Source organism: Ischnura elegans, chromosome 10 (assembly GCF_921293095.1).
Source record: "Ischnura elegans chromosome 10, ioIscEleg1.1, whole genome shotgun sequence".
Classification (NCBI taxonomy): Eukaryota; Metazoa; Arthropoda; class Insecta; order Odonata; family Coenagrionidae; genus Ischnura; species Ischnura elegans.
In genome coordinates, this window is record NC_060255.1 from 46,154,913 (window position 1) to 46,173,965 (window position 19,053).

The following is a 19,053-nucleotide window of genomic DNA, read 5'->3' on the forward strand; positions in this document are numbered from 1 at the left end:
AACTGTATGAATTATCATCTCAAAATAACACACTATGTAGCAACGTTATGCTCTCATCTTACTCCATTCATTTGACGATTTGTTTACCCCACACCAATTGAGCTGTATGGTCAAGCCCTTCCATTGCTTCATGGCGTCCTTTGCACCATGCGAGGAGGAATGGTTGTAGAATGTCATTAGTAACATAGTTGCATTCCCAGAAAAAAGAATTCATCCAGAAAGGTGGGCGATGATTGGCTGCTCACTGTCGAAGCGTTATCCTACCACCCCTACCATTACCCTTCCGGCATTGCCACATTTGGAAACTGGAATCTCCCCTCTCCTGCAATGTATCCGTTTTCCCTCACATACCACTCTTCGAAGATGCTTCGGGCATACCGAATTCCACCGTGAACGCTTGTGAGCGAGGTCAGTCATGTGAGTGCATTCGCATATGAGAAATTTTGAACAGACTCAGGCATAAGCCCCTTGCGTTGAGTTTGTTTGAAGAACTGACCCTATCTTTGAAAACAAAGGGGTTTTGAGCTATGATTACATATGTTGGAGTGTTAGCTTCCCTGTGAAATTGCATGCACAAGTAGACAGCCATGATGTTTTATTCACATTTCCCTTGACACCATCTGTGTTTTAAGTTATCAGCTGCATTTAATTGGTTCATGGCACGTATAATATCTTTGCAAATGAATCTAAAATTAATTTAACTCTTTTTAAAAGTACTGCAGTCATAATAACTGCTTTGGTCATCATCCATGCCTAAATAATCGGTCCCAGTCACCCATAGATTGAGAAATGTATTGGGATTCAGTCACTCCATTGCTAGTCACTATGACAGGTAATGTGTTAAGTAGTTGATTACTGCTAATGATAATAATTGTGCTTGTGAATGTTTTGCATTCCAGTTCTAAGGGGCACAGTGAGCAATCCTCTGGAAAAGACAATGAGTGACTCGAAAGGAAAGACTGCCCTGATGGGGGAGATGCATGCGTTTGGTCGGTCGTTGGAGGAGTCAGCGTCGCACTTCATCAACAAAGTGTTGGGCAGTAGCCCAGAGAAGAGGAGGGAGCCAATTAGGAGTGCCAGCATGGGTAACGACCCCCTGTGCATTGAAGAGAATGATGCGAATGCAGACCTTGGTGGTGGTGTGGATGATGGGGAAGGAGCGCACAGTGAGGCTGGAACGTACACCATTGACAAGGAGTCGCCTTGCCCGGAAGAGGAGAAAGCGCGCAAGAACATTGACCAAGTGTTCGGTGTGCACAGTGGTGAGGTGACCTTGGAAAATGGAAGGCCTCTGCCCCCTGGACTCGAGGAGAAGCTTAAGGTTGGTGTATATACAATGCTTTATTTCTGCAAAAAAAAAGCTTCTTGTTAATTCAAATATGAAAATAAACTCCCTCTTAAACTGGTAATTGTTTTAAAAAATAAGAAAGATGAAAGAATTATTTAAAAAAATAAGGAAGGGTTAAGTGATCCCCTTGCATACCTAAAATATTTAGGCATTGAATAATAATTTTGAAGAAAATTATGAGGAACACTTCAGGTATCATTTAATGAGCATGCAGCATTTGAATACAATGAATTTCCAAATACCTTAGGGGATTAAAAGAAAATTAGAAAATTATACTCTTCAACAAATTTTGTCTTCTTGGAGATTTTAGTCAAGTCAAAAATGATTGAAATTACTTGTAGTTTTTACAAAATGTTTAGCTGGTGATTAATTTTTTATGAGATTACAAATGCAATTATAGAAGCATTGTACCTTGTTGAATGGTGCACTTGAGCACAGAGTACTGTAGATTTATGGATTCAAATTTAAATGATGACTTTAGACTCCCCTCCATAAAATTCTGTGGATACCAATTTATGTATTTATGAACTTCATGCTAAATCACTATGGGCCACTAAGGGGCCAACTCCATGGGGCCTGAGGGGGCCCAAACCCCCTCAAAAATTCGTTATGGGTGTGAGGAAAAAATGTGTCAGGCTTTTCAATTTTCCCTGGAGTGCCCAGATATCAAGATTCGAGTTATCAGGGTGCTAATCTTAATCATATGACTCTTCTAAAATGCTTAAAGAACTTAAAACTCACTACTTAAAAAATTTCCCAGTGTAAGATCCCTGGTTTGGGCCCCCCAATATTTTTTGTAAGTCGGCATCCCTGCTATTTGCCTCAGGAAGAGAACTCCCTCTTTCCTTACATGTGTGATTATTTGCATGCCAAATGCATAAGAGCTGGCAAGTATCAATAGTTACCTGGGTGTTAATTTTTTTGCATCTGAAACTCTTGGTTATGTATTGGAGTTGGTCTCATATGATTCTAGCACACACCCATTAATAACTGTTGAAAGAACCAAGAGCATTTTTTCTTTCCCATTGCTGGTATTATTTTCATGTGTGTGGCTTGTGTTCTTTAGTTTCTGACAAGAGTTAGATGTCCATAATCTCTCATGCTCTGCTCATAATAATCACTGAGTCAGAGATTGAAAAGTTGTAAAATATGGAACCTTTGGCTCTGTGGAAAATTCAAAAAGAGTAAATGCACATCATTAGCTAGAATGATGCCTGTTCAATTTCTTTTTGTATGGATTTATTCTATAATGCTTCCAAAATCACCGAGGCAAGGGCCTGGCTACATAGATGTAAGATCACTGAAGATTCCAAATTTGGTTCTCATAAGGTCTCTGAAGTTAAGATAATTTTGGGTCCGGATCAAGGTTGGATGATTGACTATTCATATCATAAACATGGTGCTCTTTTCTGTTGTATGCAAATGGGTCTTCATGCAAAAATATGGGGTTGGCACATTGGACCAAGAAAGGTGAGTAGCTGGGCAACTGATTTAGGCTTCCCCAATCTTAAAATTACCCATAAACGACTTAATCAAAAAGCATGTGGTATACATCACATTTTTTTGTTGTGAGATGCTTTTTTGAACTTTATCCAAGAAGAGGAGAAAATATGTTCTCAACTCAGGTTTTGTTTGGTAAACTATCAAATAGGTACCTCTTTTGAAGAATACCACTTTCTAGCCAAATTTTGATGTGGCCTGCACCCTTCCTTGTAGTTAGGAGTAATGATTCTGAACTCCAAACCAACCTAGGTTTGTTATATTTGTTTTGTTTATATGCTTGTTTCCATTGTAATTTCAGCTTAGCTCACAAAGGGGCAGCCCCAATTGGATTCGTGAGTGGGCTGCTCAAGTTGCTGAGCAACATCAGCAAAGAGCTCAGACCAAACCTCAGGAGAAAAACCTGATGTCACAGCCAAAAACAAAAGGTAATCATTCCCCTCAGGCTCCTTTCACATGCACTGATTTTGGATGGCCATTAAAAAAACTGGCCGGTATTTTATCAGTTGAGCTCTGCTTGCACATACGTCAGATTTTAACCAGTTAAGCAATCACTTGCGTGGTTGTTGTGATCAACCAACTTCTTATCAGTATCGGGACATGGTTGGTCGGTGTGCGAGCTCCCATGCCCTTCAATGGTTCGTTATTGGAATGTGGACGGCCAATTTTGGCAGAAAGTCCAAAATCGGTGTGTGTGTTTGTGTGTGCCAAGAGCCTCACTCTTGGAGTATTTTAAGTTTTGTGCTACAATACTCTTCATCATGTTCACTTATGCAAAACTTTTCTTGTGATTAGCATCAACCCCAACCGGAATGAGGATGGCGGAAACTCTGAGTTCATCTCCAGCTGCTTCTGGCCCAACAAGGCCTCGAAGACGTCTTCCCAGCCTTCCCACTGATCAGGTGCCGTTTACTCTAGCGTCTCCACTAACAGCTGATCCTACCACCACCACTAATTCGATAGCGGTGAGAGCCATAACATTCTCAGCCCGTCTAACAATTTGTTGTGTGTTATACCATCCTATGTCCTCCTCTTCCTTGCTCCTGTCATGAACTCTCCTCATATCTTAGTGATAATTGTAGTAAGTCTTTAAGATTATTGAACTTGTTAACTGCTGATTAAATATTATTTTTATACCTTTCATTTGATAGTTATGTGTTGAACTCTGTTTTTGTCCAACATGAATGATAATATATTTATTAACTCATTGATGACCATGTATCTTCTTACTTATGCTACAATCCTAATTGCTCATTAGGTTTATCCACTTCGATAAAAATGTTAAAGCTCTATAAATGTCATGGCTGTGATGGAATTAGAAGTACCTAATGAAAGTGGTAATTTTTTATGTACAGCTGTGCCTCATTTTTAAAAATCAGTGAATGGGGGTGAATCAGTGAACTGATGATTTTCATATTGACCTTATTATTTGTATATTGTCATTTAGTATTACACTGCCAATCGCCTTGAATTCCTAATGGCATATAATTTTATTTTCATTGTTTTATTTTATTTTAAACTGCCTGAGAGTTATGTTCTCTTCATTCCTTGTTCTTTGCACTCACATTTATTGAATTGATTGTTGTAATGGAGTTTTGTGCAGTGTAATTTTACTACCAAGGCTTACCAAAGGATCACATAATTTCAGACACCCCACAGTGACAGCAATCTGGAAACAGAGTCTTTTCTCCGGGACACTGAGTCAGTGGTGACGGCGATGCAGGCGAGGATGACCCGATCGTTCACGGGGAGCCTCATGTCGGCACCATCCCCCTCCTTTGACTCTGGGGGGCCGCAGGAGGCGGAAGATGTTGAGCCCTCTGCGGACTCCGACCCCGGGAGTTGCAGCGGCAACGAGTTCAGTGGTCGTGTGAGAACAAGTCGTAATGGTATTCTCGGTAGATCGAATTTCCGTAAAGAAGTGAAGATAAGTGAAACGGACCCTGGTGCGAAATCCTTAAGTGCGCAATTAAGGGCAAAGCTGAGGCTTTTGGAGAACTCTGCTCGGCCAGCCTCTCCCACTTCTGGTGAAAAGGCAGAAGTCGGGAAGCAGCGTGCAGGGACGGAACGGAGGTTGGGTCAGACGGCAGAGGAAGATGACGTGGAAAGGGGTCAAGATGACAACAGTGTGATGCAAACCTCGGGCACTGGTCATCAGACGAGGTACAACAGGGCATTCAGGTAAAGACTTCAAGTATAAATGTAAACTTTCTCACTGCCACGTGCAACTGTGGTTTTTCTCACCTTTTTTTAAAAAAAAACCCTTGCATGACTTCATTTTCTCTTTAATGTCTATACTTCTGGGAGGTGGCATTGAAGAAGTACCCTAAGAATGGTGATATTTTTCTTGGGTACACTTACTTAGAATCTCTTCTCTAATGCATATGAATTAAGGGATTTCATCAGTAATTGTATTTTTCTTAAGAGATACCTTATGATGAGATGATAATGATGATTGGTAATGTCTCCACTCAAGCCATTATGGTCAAACTTCCCTTTCTTTCACAAGTCTGTGCTGCTAGTATAGTCAACCAGCAAACCTTAGCTTAGAATATTCATTTGCTCGAATAAATTATACTTTTATGTCGTACCCTTCTTATATGTTCAACTATGTAATAATTCATGAGATGAGTGACATTGGTTTTTCAATTGTGGTTGATCTTAAAGAAAGATATATAATTTATGTTTGGGGAACACTGTATTCTAATAGAAGAATTCCATTGATATTACATTGATAGCTTTCATTTTCTCAGAGAGTGTAGGGATAAATCAAAGCACAAGTCCCATAATAAATGAGGAAGTGTATTGAAAGGTAGTCTTTTCGCTCATTCAGCGTGGAATATTCTTAATAGAAAAGAGACAGATGATATGTATTATTTTAGCCATATTTATAGACCTGTATTTGCATCCTCAGCCTTTCTGGAATGGTAAGCAGGATAAGTTTTGGCATTTTTGGGGTTGATTTTGTTATTGTGCCATCATTTTTTTTTTTTTTTTGAAAGGGTGATTTTGTATTTGAAATAAGCAATTAAAATCCATGAAGAGGTGGTGATAACCCACAATTATCTTCCAGTAACAGTTGCTTAAGCTGTCCCAAAGACAGACTCTTGTGGAGAATTATAATGGCTTAGGAATGTCCATTAATTTACTTTGCCAAGAAAACTTGAATTTCTTGATTTTTGAAGAAGAAAATATTAGGTAATTTTATTGATTAGCTCCTATGATGATGATAAATGACTGAATGTGAATGTTGGAAAGAAGTAAAGGAGTGGATATATGCCAAAAACTTTATCAGGGATTATTCCCATAATGACCCATAAAATACCTAGTTACTGGGGCACAGTTTTATTTGCTTTAACTTAAATGTTTTGGAAAGAAGGAAAATCAAATTTTTCTGCCTACCATACCAGATATTTTTATTTCTTTTCAAAATACAACAATGACCTCACTAATGATATTTGATGGATTGTATCACAGTTATCATTAGCTCCCTCAAATTTGCACCATAATGCTGCCATGCAAAGGTGGTTCTGTGTGTTTGTTGCAACTGAAGACTCGAGCTACTTTCAGGTCAAGCACATCAAAATAATTTCCAAAGGTGTTCCCAGAGATCTGTATGGAAATAATAGAGATTCATTTTATTGTTGATGTAGTCTCCAAATATGGCTATTTTGAAGTCGTTGCATTAGAAATTTAGTGATATGTACTGTCAACTATTTGATGTAAGGATCCTTTCCAAAGGCATTTTTATATGGAAATATCTCCTCGCTGACTTTATGTATTCCTGGGTCTCAGCTTTTAAAACGATATATCATGGATTTGTAGTGGCAGATCAGTAATGCAATTTTGTAGTAGAAAAACCACTCCATTTGTTTACATGTTAGGTCATCAGAACTCAAATCATTATGCTTTGAAGCTTTATGTCTAGTGTAGGCCCAATTAAGTGTTTTTGGCTCCATTACTTCTCGTATGCTAACAATTGCAATGATCAGAATCAGTTCACATCATAAATATACCCTCAGTCCATTTGCATTACCTAAACATTTTATTGCCTGAGCTATTCTTGTCATCAGTTATAGTCTTCAGTTCTGTGGATTCAGGTGTTAACTAAGCATTAAGTTCAGCTGTGTGGTTGTGAATGGTGAGTATGTCTCATTATATTTGATCATGAACTTCAGTATAGACTTTTTTCATATATTACTACTTTCCTAAGAATAATTTTTTTGTCTTCCTTAATTAATGTTATTCTAGTTCATATTAATATGGTGAATCTTAGATTGAAGAATTCATTAAGGTACTGTATTTCCCCAAATACAAAGAAGCTCATGAGGCAGTTCTCCGTCATTGCATATTCCTGAGAAACATTAGCGTTTGGTTAACAATGATATTTTGCTGGGCTTAATGTATGTTGGTAGGAACCATTGATCCCATACAGTGATGTAAAATTTCTTGAATATGTACGTATTCGCCATGACTGTTTGAATCTTTCATGGACTTCTGAATTATTTTAAACCTTTAGATAATCTCTGCATCTTTTCAAATACTACCTACTATATATCCTTCCATGCTGATGCTATAAGGAAGCCTCCAGCATGAGATAACAGATGTTATTAATATTTTATGAGACACAGAAATTACCCAAACATTAGGCTTTACTTATTGCTTTGTACTTCATTCAGGGTCCCTGGTTTTTACAGCCATGTTGTACTCTTAAAAAGACGTAATTTTTTGAGTAGGTACCTTACTCATTGATACCACAAATTTTGGTTGTTTTTTCTTGATATCTATCGAACATTGGGTGTTACTTTAAAATGTAATTTGGTTTCTCATTGTGTGTTATAGTTACTTCGTAATTTCATTCAAATCATTGTTTTTCTCTGTATTGCCATATCTTTGAATCATAACCCGAGACATCTATTGCTAGATCATTTATTAGAAGCTAATATCCTTATTCTTTTTAATTTCCTCACATTGTAAGATTTTGTAAAATCTCTAAATTCACCACTTCGGTCATTGGGCGGAGAAAATATTTTCTTTGTATTTGGGTGTGTATAGTGTTTCAGTCACTTGTCAATAACTTTTTGTCCCTTTTTGTTGTGATTTATAGTATTGTACCTTTATTTCCTATCACCAATGTATCATTTCCACAACCAGAATGCATTGTGGATCTTACGGCATGCAAAGTTCTATTTAATCCTGTAAGCTAAAAGATGAATGTGTACATAGCTTATTTTTTTATATTCCTCTGCTGTTAATTTCTTTCTCACTGATCCCCCCACTTTTTTGCTTTTGTTCATACTTTTTCTTTTGTGAAAGTTCAATTTGTCTTTGATTGCAACTCAGGTGTATGCCTGCAAACGACTTTGATATGAGATGCATGGAGGATTTGAATCAAGTAAGGTCACCTGCTGTGGACTCGCAATCCGATTGCATGAGAAGGCAGGCAATTACATGGTAAGGCTTCCCTTCAATTGATGTGCTTTATATTTTACTTTCTCTGCTCTTAGTTTTGCTTTTGCCAGTTAGCTATGGCTTCTGCTTGACACAAGGTAAAGTATTTTGAATTCTTAGTTCAGTTAGTTTATATGACACTTTTAAGAATAGTGATTTTCTTCATACATTATACCTTTTAAAGTTAGCAAATCAACGATACAAGCTTATGAAACATCATCAATCATGGTTATTCACCTCATATCTGTGTACAATAATCACCAACATATTTTTTGATTGACTAGTTCCCTGCCAAAACCATGTTGTCGGATATCAAGCAAATCATGCATATCCATCAGAAGTGTGTGTTACATTCATCACCATATGGTGCTTGTTACTGATCTGGTCAGAGTAGGTCAGAACCTTTATCAAATTTCTCTTAATCTTCCTGGGCATACTTATTTGAAATATTGATTAGGTGATAGTTATGTCCCTGTGTTGTGATTGGTTAAACAGAGTTTGAGATTCTCCAAAGTCACTTATTAGTACATATATACTTTTATTCAGACCCAAGCCTATCAGGGAAGAAACAGCTGATTTTAGTAATTCAATTTTTAATGCCTTACAAGGTTTTATTTAGCCATGTCATTAAAATTGAGGGCACTCACTTGTTAGTGGATAATGCATAGGTGTTCACATTTCATCTAGTAAAGATTGGAATGGGATTTTATCCACAAAAATTAGCCTTTTATGTTTTAAGCATAGTTATAGTTTCCCATTAAGACTTTAGGCATAAATTTCCAGAGGTCATTATATGAACAGGTTCCATACTCACTTATATTGGACGGAATTATTGAAATATGATATGGCACAAAACTATCTGACTAACTAGGTCCTTATTCCTGTGCTGGTCTAAGAAAGGCTTTCCTTTTTTGTGTAATATACCTACCTTCCTGGTGTAATCCATGAATGCTTGCTCTTTTCTTTTGGCGTTGTTACTTTTCTTGATTCTATAATATGTTGTGGAGGTTGAATATAGGTTTAACATGCTCATCTCCTTGCTCCTGCAGAATACAGTATCCAAAGCTGTGCTTTGCATTCATAACCATAAGTTGTTGTTAAGTGGGTGTTTAATGGTTTTATTTGAAATAACTGCTGCACTTCATCAACTTACGCACTTATAAGTTATTTTATCATATGAGCAAACTCTCCATTTGGCAAGTCACCTACCAATGCATTATGCACTTTAACATGCGCAAATTCATACGGTGCACAAAACAATACAAAAATTGAATCGCACTTGTAGATACCCTCATCAGATTAGTACATTAGATGGGTAAACTTAGTCAGTCTTCCGTTGTGGTACGTGTTATAAACATAGAAAGCTTTTTTCTGTTTCATCAGCCTGCGGAGAGGTCGTCTTGGCATGGAGGAGCTGCCCTCTTCAGTGGCTGCGTCAAGGAAGAAGCCATCTGCCCTCCCCACCCCTTCGCTCACCAACTCAAGAACTCCTGCAAGAGGCAGAGGGGCGACCATGTCTGCTGCTCTCTCCAGGTCAAGCTCCACCTCGTCAGCATTCAACCGAGCTGATGGAGGAAGGTTCAGTCTCCGTGTTCCAAAAGGCACCACTCAGGTACTCATCATTTTTCATCCCTGCATTAATCTTTTGTTTCATTAACCTGTCTTAAGAGTGTGCAATAACTATTGGATGCACCAATTAAGGTTTCAAGTTTAAATTATACAGTGACGCCGACTCCATGGGGCTTAAGGGGGCCCGAGCCCCCCAAAAATTCGTTATTGGGGGTGAAGCAAAAATGTGTTAGGCTTTCCGATCATCTCTGGAGTGTCCAGTTATCGAGAGTCGAGTTTTCAGGTTTCTAATGTTGATCAGATGGCATCGAAAATGCTTTAAAAAACTTTAAAACTCACTCTTTATAAAGTTTCCCGGGAAAGGCCCCCGGATTGGGCCCCCGGATTGGGCCCCCCCAATATTTTTTATAAGTCGGCACCCCTGAAATTATGTGTAATTTCCAACTTTGAGAGTGTTAGAAATATTGTGGAGATATTATTTTAAAGATGTCCATTCTTGGAACTTTATTGATATCCAAGAACTTTTTCCATTTGAGGTTACTTGATGTTTATGTATACATATACTTAATCTCCATTGTTACGGTAAATACATGTGACTTTTGCTTGCTCATATGGAGGATATATGGTGGATACTATGGCAGTCATTCAATTGTATCAGAGTTTAACTGTCTGTCATCACTCACTTGCTCGTAGTTCTGGGAAAAGATGGATGATTTTACTTATACAGAGGAGCCCACTTATAACCAGCCAACTTGCAAAAAAGTCCCTCTTTTAATGAAGTGAAAGCAGTTCCCTGTCAAAAAAGGCCTTTTTGCATTGCAAAAAATCCTGCATTTAACAAAGGATTCTTAAAGGAGTCCATTGATAATGAAGTTTGTCTTGCTGTGAGATATATTCTATATTTTTCACAAGAGCAAATAATTAATTATATTATATTATATCAATATATGACTTGATCATATTGCGCGTTTAAAAGAATTCAGTTTTTCCTTTCCAAATTTGATAACGACTTCAACATTATATGAATGGAAGCCTCGTCCAAGCAGAAAGTCGACCTCATCTGTCCAATTGTTCGCTTATCCCTGAAAATATCTCTAATGTGCAGTCTGGAGTACGGTGAAAATTTCACTATTAAAACAGGCAATTTTCATGAATGTACTAATACAAGCCAACAAAATAACCCATTCCCTGTTTACTGTCTTATATGCATGGAAGATAAATGAATTGGTACATTCATTTGAGCATCTTTGGTGAGGAATTATTTTGATGCTGGCAGAGGTAGAGGGCTCTGAAATGGAGGAAGGTAGCTGTTATCTCTGTTGATTTGGATGGTAGCTCTTTTTCAAAAAGCTTGCAGACATTATTTTTCCTTTTCTATGGGAGGTTGTAAAATACTTTTTTGATATCACTTTAGTAAGCTGGGTTTGAAGTTCAATTCAAAGTTATAAGTGCGGGCCCCCCTTATAACTAAGTCCAATTGTAACCAAATGAACTTCTGGCCCTCTTAACTCTGTTATGTACGGGCTCCAATGTATATCAGTTTAAAATTTCCTTTGGAATGCCCTAATTAAGAGGTGGCATTGAGGAAATAGATGTATAATAATTATTTTCCTGCAATTACAATACCTAAAGAAATATTTTATCAGTGGGTATTTTGTGTGAGTACACCATGTCAATAAGGAGTAATCATTGTTGTTTTTTGACAAATGGATAATTTTCCATGTCTGTATGCTTGATCTGTGGAAAAAGTTTTCTCCCAAGCCAACTGTGACCTGTTAGAAAATAGAAATGTATATTTTGTTAATGTTTAATCATGTTCCTGTATGTATAATTTTATTCCAAGATAGATTTAACCATTTATTTTGGGCTAATGAGGACTTAGCAGGTCTAAATTGAAGACATATTAGGACATGGCATATCACATCGTACCTGCATGACCTTTACACCTTAAGTATAGCAATATAATTTGTTTAAAAAAATTCTTGCTACATATACTATGAATGATTACTATAGCATGATATGGAAGGTGTCAATGATTTAATATGAAGTACAGTGAAACCTCCCTTTAATGGACATTATTTGTCCAGATGAGTGAATGTTGCTGTAATTTAAGAGTCAGTAAGTCAGAGATCCCTGAAGAACACTTATTATTATCTGTAGAAATGTAATGGTGTTTGTGAGTGATGAATGTTTATTAGTTGAGGCTTAATAAATAAAAACTGTGTTCATAAAGGTGCATATAAAGATATTGAAATGAATACTTACAATTTTCCACAATTATAAAATTTATTACGACTTAATTTCAATGCTATTCTGTACATCATCTTTACAATTGTGACAAATTGCAAGTTTGTACTTCAATATTGAAAAACTCCAGTCTGTCACGCTTCAATCTTCAGATTTTATTTGTATGTAAAGAATTTATAGTGCATCAATATTCTAATTAATTCTTTTCCTTTCCCTCAGTCTTCTGGCCTCCCACCAAAATCAAGGCCAACCAGTGCCAAGACTAGATCAGAGGCACCGGGAGTTGGTGGGCCTCCGAACACAGGTGGAGCCAAAAGAGGGAGAGGGTCAGGCAATCCCCCTGGTCGTAGCAATTCAACCCTTTCCTCACGAGAAGTGGAATTCCAAAACTGGAAGAGAAGAAAAAGCTATGATCCCATGAAGGTAAGGAGCAAATTCCCATACAGGGCAAAATAATATTTTAGTTTTCGAATGTCTCATTAATGGCTGGACAAAAGTGTGCTAGAAGTTGATAAGACCCCTGAGAACAGCTTTCCCATGAGTAAAAATATTTTCAAACGCTGTGAAAAAAATATTTTGAATGGGAGCAAAACGATTTTTATTCTCAAATGGTGTCATGAAAAATTGAAATTAGTTGCTCCTCATGTTGGCAAATTATACTGGTTTATGACCCCTCTCGGAAAGAGACTTCATTAAAAACATCTTTGAGCAAACTGAGGATAGCTCATGTAGGAATTGTCTTGGAGCCACTAGAGACATAATGCATAGTCTAATGTATCACCATTAGTAAAACTATTGCCACTCTTCTGAGCAGGCTGCTGCTGAGGGGAAAAAGAAGAGAGAAGAAGCTCGGAAAGCAGCTACTGGAGTTTCAAATGTTCAGGCACCACAATCACCTACCTCTCCGAGTTCTGGTCAAGCCCTCAACCGAACTGTGATCATTTCCGAAGCTTCCTCAAGAAACTCAAGGTATGAAATGAGGTATGACTTGCCGTCTATTCCTCTCATAGGATACGTTAATTGTCATTTGATGCTCGTTTCTGGTGTACTTTTCCTGTTATACTTCTCCGAGTTCTGATCTATCCCTCAACCGAAACTTTAAAAGGTTCTTTCTTAGTTTCCCTTGAATTTACCATTTACAGTGGGTTGCATATATTTCATGTCCTCTCAGACAGGGACGGATTTAGTGCGGATCACAGGGGTCATTCCATCCCTCTTAAATTTTATCAAAATTTTTAATTTTTATTAGTTCAATAGTTTTTGTATCCTTGTAACGGATTAAAAGGGAGTTTATATGCAAATGAATGGCTACAAGTCTCAAACGTGAAAGAAGTTTGAGTTGCATGTATCATAGAGTATAGCACCTCTTATAGTAAACAAGATAACACCAACAAGGCTCTCTTCTAGGGGTATTCCATACCTGGGGGGACCCTAGTCATGACCCACCCTAAAGTTGAAGCTGAATCTGCCCCTGCCCCCAGACCCATATCACAGCCAGATTCTACTGTATTGAAATTCAGCAGCGACAACTATTTGCAGGGCTGGAACTTGGAGTTTTGTCTGGGGGAGCAAAGATCAGCTAGCCAACCCCCTTGCTCAACATCCTCCCACCATCGTTTGTATGCTATTGAGATGTTTTATGCGTGGAAAACACTTGTTAATAACACTTACATTAATACACATATGCATATTAATGCATACATTATATGTACTTAAACTAAAAAATTCTATTTTGAATAATACAATACACTTATACATGACTAATACAAATAATTTGTTTGTATCGTAACTCGATTGCAACTACGTAAAAATTTGAAGTTCACTTTTCAAATTTGCTGCCCCCTGAAATCTGCCGCACCCTAGTTCCGGGCCTGACTATTTGTTCCCTGCTTTGCAGTCCCCCCAACCCTCTCCTTCGCTCGGCCTCCTTCCACGGCACACCCGGTTCCGAGGGAGTGACGTCGGAAGAAGATGAGGAAGAAGAGGAGGAGGACGAGGAGGAGGAGATGGAGGACGAGGACCCCACCCTCTCGATGGAGGAGGGGGAGGACTCGCCAGCCGTCATGTCGCCCACCTCTGCTGCGGCGTCTGCCCTTCTCGTGAGCCGATCGATGGCTTACCACAGGACCAAGGCAGCGCTGAGCCAGAGGGCAGCCACTGCCCCATCACCAGACCTTGTGCTTTCCTCTTCACGCAAGGTAAGAGGGGGTTCTGTTGTGTGTGATGTTACCATAGACCTTCATGAGAAATATCAGTCACTTCATATGACCCGTAAAGGTGCCTCAACTGGATGTGGTGGAAGGTGTTAAGTAACCAGTCATTGAAAGGAGAGATGGGAAAGGAGATGGTGGTACTGAGTCCAAGTCAGCATTTATTGCATTCCTTTATTAGTGAGGGAAAAATGATATTCTATATCTATTCGTTCATCAAAATATCTCCCTTAATTTATCAGTTCTGTGGGATCTAGTAATATGTGTTAGAAGATATTTTTATGGTTACAATTGGTTGATGGTGGCAGGCCTTTCTTTGTGAATCTCTATGTAATGGAAAAATGATTATTAATTCACTCTGTAGAATTTCAAACATTCCCTGCTGTGGATTTTTAGACATTCACCCATTGCACCTAATGTTAATCTTTTTCCTTTTGTTTTAATACTTGGATTCTTTCCATTTGCCTTTTGGTGTGTATTCGGCTACCTGCCAGTCGTCAGTCACTTCATATATGACATAGCTGTGACCAATGGCGTGCTAGGAGAGGCAAAAAAGTGACTCATTCTTCGTTCATTATGACCGAAGCGGCATGAAGAAGAAGTACACGTTTTGCTCATTATGACCAGAGCGGCGGTGAACGTGTTTACTGGTCATGAATAATTTGAACCCAGATTTTGACCTTGTCATCATCCATGCAGCAACTTTCAATGCCTTGTTTTCAAACCTTTTCATTGGTCTCGTTGTTGATCTTTTCTATTATTAGTTATTATGTCAACTCAGAGCATTTATGTTTTTTTCTTTTTTTTTTTTTTTTTGTTTTCAGTCATCGCTTGATGAAACTCTGGACTTGGGTTTATCATTTCTACGTAGCACAACTCCAAACTCTTCCATTAGAGGGAGGGCGAAGTTAGAGGTACATAATAGAGTTAATAATGATACTTTTATTCATAGTGTTATTCCTTGTAGTGCATTAATATGCCTTAGTTTTTGATGAATAATTGATGTTCTTTTAATTTTTTCCAGGCATTAGATAATTTGGTGATAGCTGCCATTTATGGTTTTTCTAACAAAATTAAAGGAAGCTCTTATAACCTACTCAAGAAATTGAGGTTAGTTTACTGTAGTTTTGAAGTATGTATGTTTTTGGCCAAAAGGAGCACATAATGTCTGTATTTTTTCTGTATTCTATGAACGTAAATCTCCAAACATATTACATGAACTTGCTGATGTCATATCTTCTTCACAGCAGAGAATAGTGTGCCATGAAATATATTTGAATGATTCGCTATAATTTTCCTCCTCAAATGCTGCTTAAATCAACCCTGAAAAAGTAAATACAGTAGACTCGTTATTACGAAGTTCACAGGACCGAAAAACCGGATGTTTGTAATAACGAAGTTCGTATGAACATTTCTTTTAGGAATAGTCGAAAAAACAGCATCTTATAAACGCGATTAAATTACGCAGAAATATGTACAAAATAAGAAAATTCGTTTCAGTTTCTCAAAGAAGAATGCGGCATGACGCAATGCTCGTGTCTCTGAAAATTTTGTAAATCGAATGTTCATAGGAAGAGGACTGACTGTCCATCCAAGTTACGAGCGGTTATGAGTGGGTCACCATGACTCCACAGGAATGAAGCTTACTATATGATGTTGCGTGTAAACTGAATAAAGAACCATAATTGACGCTCTTGTCAACAGTACACAAGAAGAACTTAAATGTGGTGTGATTATTAAAACTTAGTGTGGTGAATATCCACCTAAATGTCATTGCTTATCCGTGGAACTTTGTAGTAAAGTTCATTTTGTAACCGCCGGGACCGGGACTGAGGTTCGTAATTTCGTAAAAACGAAAATTTTGTAATAACATTTCTATTACTATAGCTTGGATAGGCCTTTTGGTCGGGACCATCGATTTGCTTCGTGATGACGGGAACTTCGTAATAACATTGTTCATATTAACGAGAGTCTCCTGTAAAGGGAGTCATTTGTTCCTCTGAAAGAAGAACTTTTATCCATACAGTTGAACTCATGAATGTGATTTCTTTCTTTACCTTGCTATTATCAATGACTCATATATGATTGAATATTGAAATCAGGGAATAGGTTTTATCATTAGCTGAAATGTGAACGATTCAGGCTTTGAGTGGCTGAATTTCTATTCTTCAGCCCCCAATGTCCCCTTAGTTGAGATATTTTATCTCATATAAAACATAATCGTTGTGAGAAGTGTTTATTTACGTTAAATGCCACTCTGTAAGTTGTCTCTGCAATAGTGTGTTGAGAATTTTGTGTGCGCTTTGCAAATCGTTAATCTTGTTACATGGGTGGATATTTTTTCTGGGGGGTGGGCATGAGGGTCTCACAGGCAAACGGTCTTCTTATATTTGAGATTAAAACAGTATGGGACAGTGTACTGTACGAAATATTCTCATTTTAACGTGAAAGTTATTAATATGATATTAAATAAGGCTCTGTGATACACAAAACAAAACGATTGTAATGATAACCGTATTTATAATCTTGTCTATTTTTTAAGCATCTGGGAGAGGGGAGGGCATATTCCCCTGTGGCTCCCCCGAAATCCGCCTATGTCTTGGTACAATTTCTTTGTCTCCATAAAATGCCACTGTCAAAATTTGTCACAGCCTTTTTTATCTATTATTTCATATGTCTCGAACAAAATATATGGAACAAGTAAAGAGAGATGTGAAAGAGAAGAAATACGTAGGTGTGAAAAGATTAGCTGATAGGAGAATAGAGTGGAGAGCTGCGTCAAACCAATCCTAGGATTGTTGACCAATGATGATGATTTAATATGTTGAGTACCTTGCATGGACTTTTCATTTAAACCATCACATTAGCTAAAAACTTACTTTTTAATCTTTGGTTTTGATCTCAGTTGATTTCAAGTTTTTGATTCCTAGCTTTTTAACTGCTCATAATATGTTAGGTTATGCTCTTTTAAATTTGGTCTTTTTTTAAACAAAGAAGCATGCCAAATGTAATTTTTTTATAATTTATGCAATGCCTTATACAAACTATAGCCGTTTTTATTCAAATTATCATTGAGTACTTATTATGCTGTTATATTTCAGGAGGGTATATGAGGGTGATGTGGAGAAGTGTGAAGTTTTAAGTGAGGTGATAAATTTACTGGAGGAAGGTGATAATTCCAGTGTATCCTCTCCCAGTAAAAGTCCTTCTAAAGAGCTCTCTGGCACACTTAAGAATCTCAAGAAACTGGAAAATGTGTTCGCAGGTTAGTCAGAATTTGTGTATTTTTATTTTTTCAATTTGCTAATAGAGTATATTTTAAGTACATACTTATAAAGAAAAGTATTGTCTCAGTTTCAAAATGTCTGATCCAGTTTTTGTTGATTGGTCAACTATTTATGATTTAATGCAATTAATATATGCAATTAATGATTTTATAGTGTTAATATTAGTGGAAGTCAATGCATAGTATCATATTGAGTCAGAAGGAAGTTTGCTGCAAGTGACATGCCTTTTGGCATTCAGTCATTTGTAAGTGTATCCACTGCTAAGACTGCTAAATCTTGTAAATACAACAATGCAACTCTCAGTAAGAAAATTTAGACAGAATCTCATTTTGCCATGCTCACTTGCCTGCATAAAATGAATAATGAAGTTTATGTATATAAGTAATATTTTACTGAAATATTTGTGGATTTTCCAAGCCTCTCAGATTAACCTTGACCTTTTGAAAATTTTGTGTGTGTTTTGCAAATCCTTTGCAAAAATTTGGTGGTACAAGGGCAGATTTTTTTCTGGGGGGGGGGACCAGGGGTCTCACAGGCAAACGGTCTTCTTATATTTGACATTAAAAACAGCATGCAACAATTTACTGTATGAAATATTCTCATTTTAACGTGAAAGTTATTTTTGGTGATATTATATTACCACCGAATTTTATGGGAAAATGTGTGAAAAAGTTAGCTAGTGTTTTAACAATATGATTATATTTTTCATGTAAGTGATTTTATGTCCTGTTACTTTTGAAATTTAGACATAGAATTTGTGACGTGTCAGACGAGCAGGCATGGTATTGTTGCCATGAAATTATGCTTTTTTATGCAATGGATAGACGAGGGAAAGGCAATTATTATCCACAATTTAGTTAAATCTCGGTTTATTGTGGTAGTACTGTCGTTTTACGTTGATAATGCATGCTTTGTTCATTTGTTGTTATGTAGTTACAAGTTTGCTAGGTTAGTTTTGTTATCGCTGTCATGCAATCATGGCTGCTCCACTTTCTATTTGCACCAAGGAGAGCTATGTTCAGTGATTTTTTTTTTTTTTTGGCCGGAAGGCATATCAAAGGGCCGAAATTCATCAAAGACTTTTGGTACAGTACGGAAATACTGTTTTGCCACAGCGGAGTGTCTATGAATCGACTTATATATTCCAAAATTGTTGCACAAGTGTTACATACTATAAAGGAGATGGACCACTGTTTACTATCACAAATAAAGAAAAAATTGCGCATTCACGTGAAATGATTCTGTTAGACTAGTAACTATTGACATGTCGCAAATCATATGCAAATTGTTCTCCTTACAAATTTTGTATAAAATTCTTAGGCAGTATTGTTGTATTATGTTTTTAAATTTTATATCTACGTATCGGATAATAACTGACTTACCCTCGTAGTTATTACATAATAAAAAAACTTGTTGCTGGAGTGATAAAATTATGATTATG

General features: G+C 37.3%; 1 protein-coding gene across 7 annotated transcripts in view; it reads left to right on the top strand.

Annotated features, from left to right (window-relative positions):
- The window catches only part of LOC124167108, a 428,168-nt gene that overhangs the window by 408,044 nt on the left and 1,071 nt on the right, over positions 1 to 19,053 (top strand). For 3 of the 7 annotated variants that reach the window (XM_046544902.1, XM_046544903.1, XM_046544908.1), the window contains 12 exons: positions 900 to 1,321; positions 3,150 to 3,276; positions 3,644 to 3,813; positions 4,497 to 5,029; positions 8,192 to 8,302; positions 9,683 to 9,911; positions 12,335 to 12,538; positions 12,930 to 13,096; positions 14,013 to 14,313; positions 15,150 to 15,239; positions 15,350 to 15,435; positions 17,427 to 17,590. In XM_046544902.1, coding sequence (XP_046400858.1) covers positions 900 to 1,321; positions 3,150 to 3,276; positions 3,644 to 3,813; positions 4,497 to 5,029; positions 8,192 to 8,302; positions 9,683 to 9,911; positions 12,335 to 12,538; positions 12,930 to 13,096; positions 14,013 to 14,313; positions 15,150 to 15,239; positions 15,350 to 15,435; positions 17,427 to 17,590 — 2,604 coding nt within the window. The remainder of the gene's footprint in view (positions 1 to 899; positions 1,322 to 3,149; positions 3,277 to 3,643; positions 3,814 to 4,496; positions 5,030 to 8,191; positions 8,303 to 9,682; positions 9,912 to 12,334; positions 12,539 to 12,929; positions 13,097 to 14,012; positions 14,314 to 15,149; positions 15,240 to 15,349; positions 15,436 to 17,426; positions 17,591 to 19,053) is intronic. The other 4 variants (XM_046544904.1, XM_046544905.1, XM_046544906.1 and 1 more) reach the window with 4 other exon arrangements.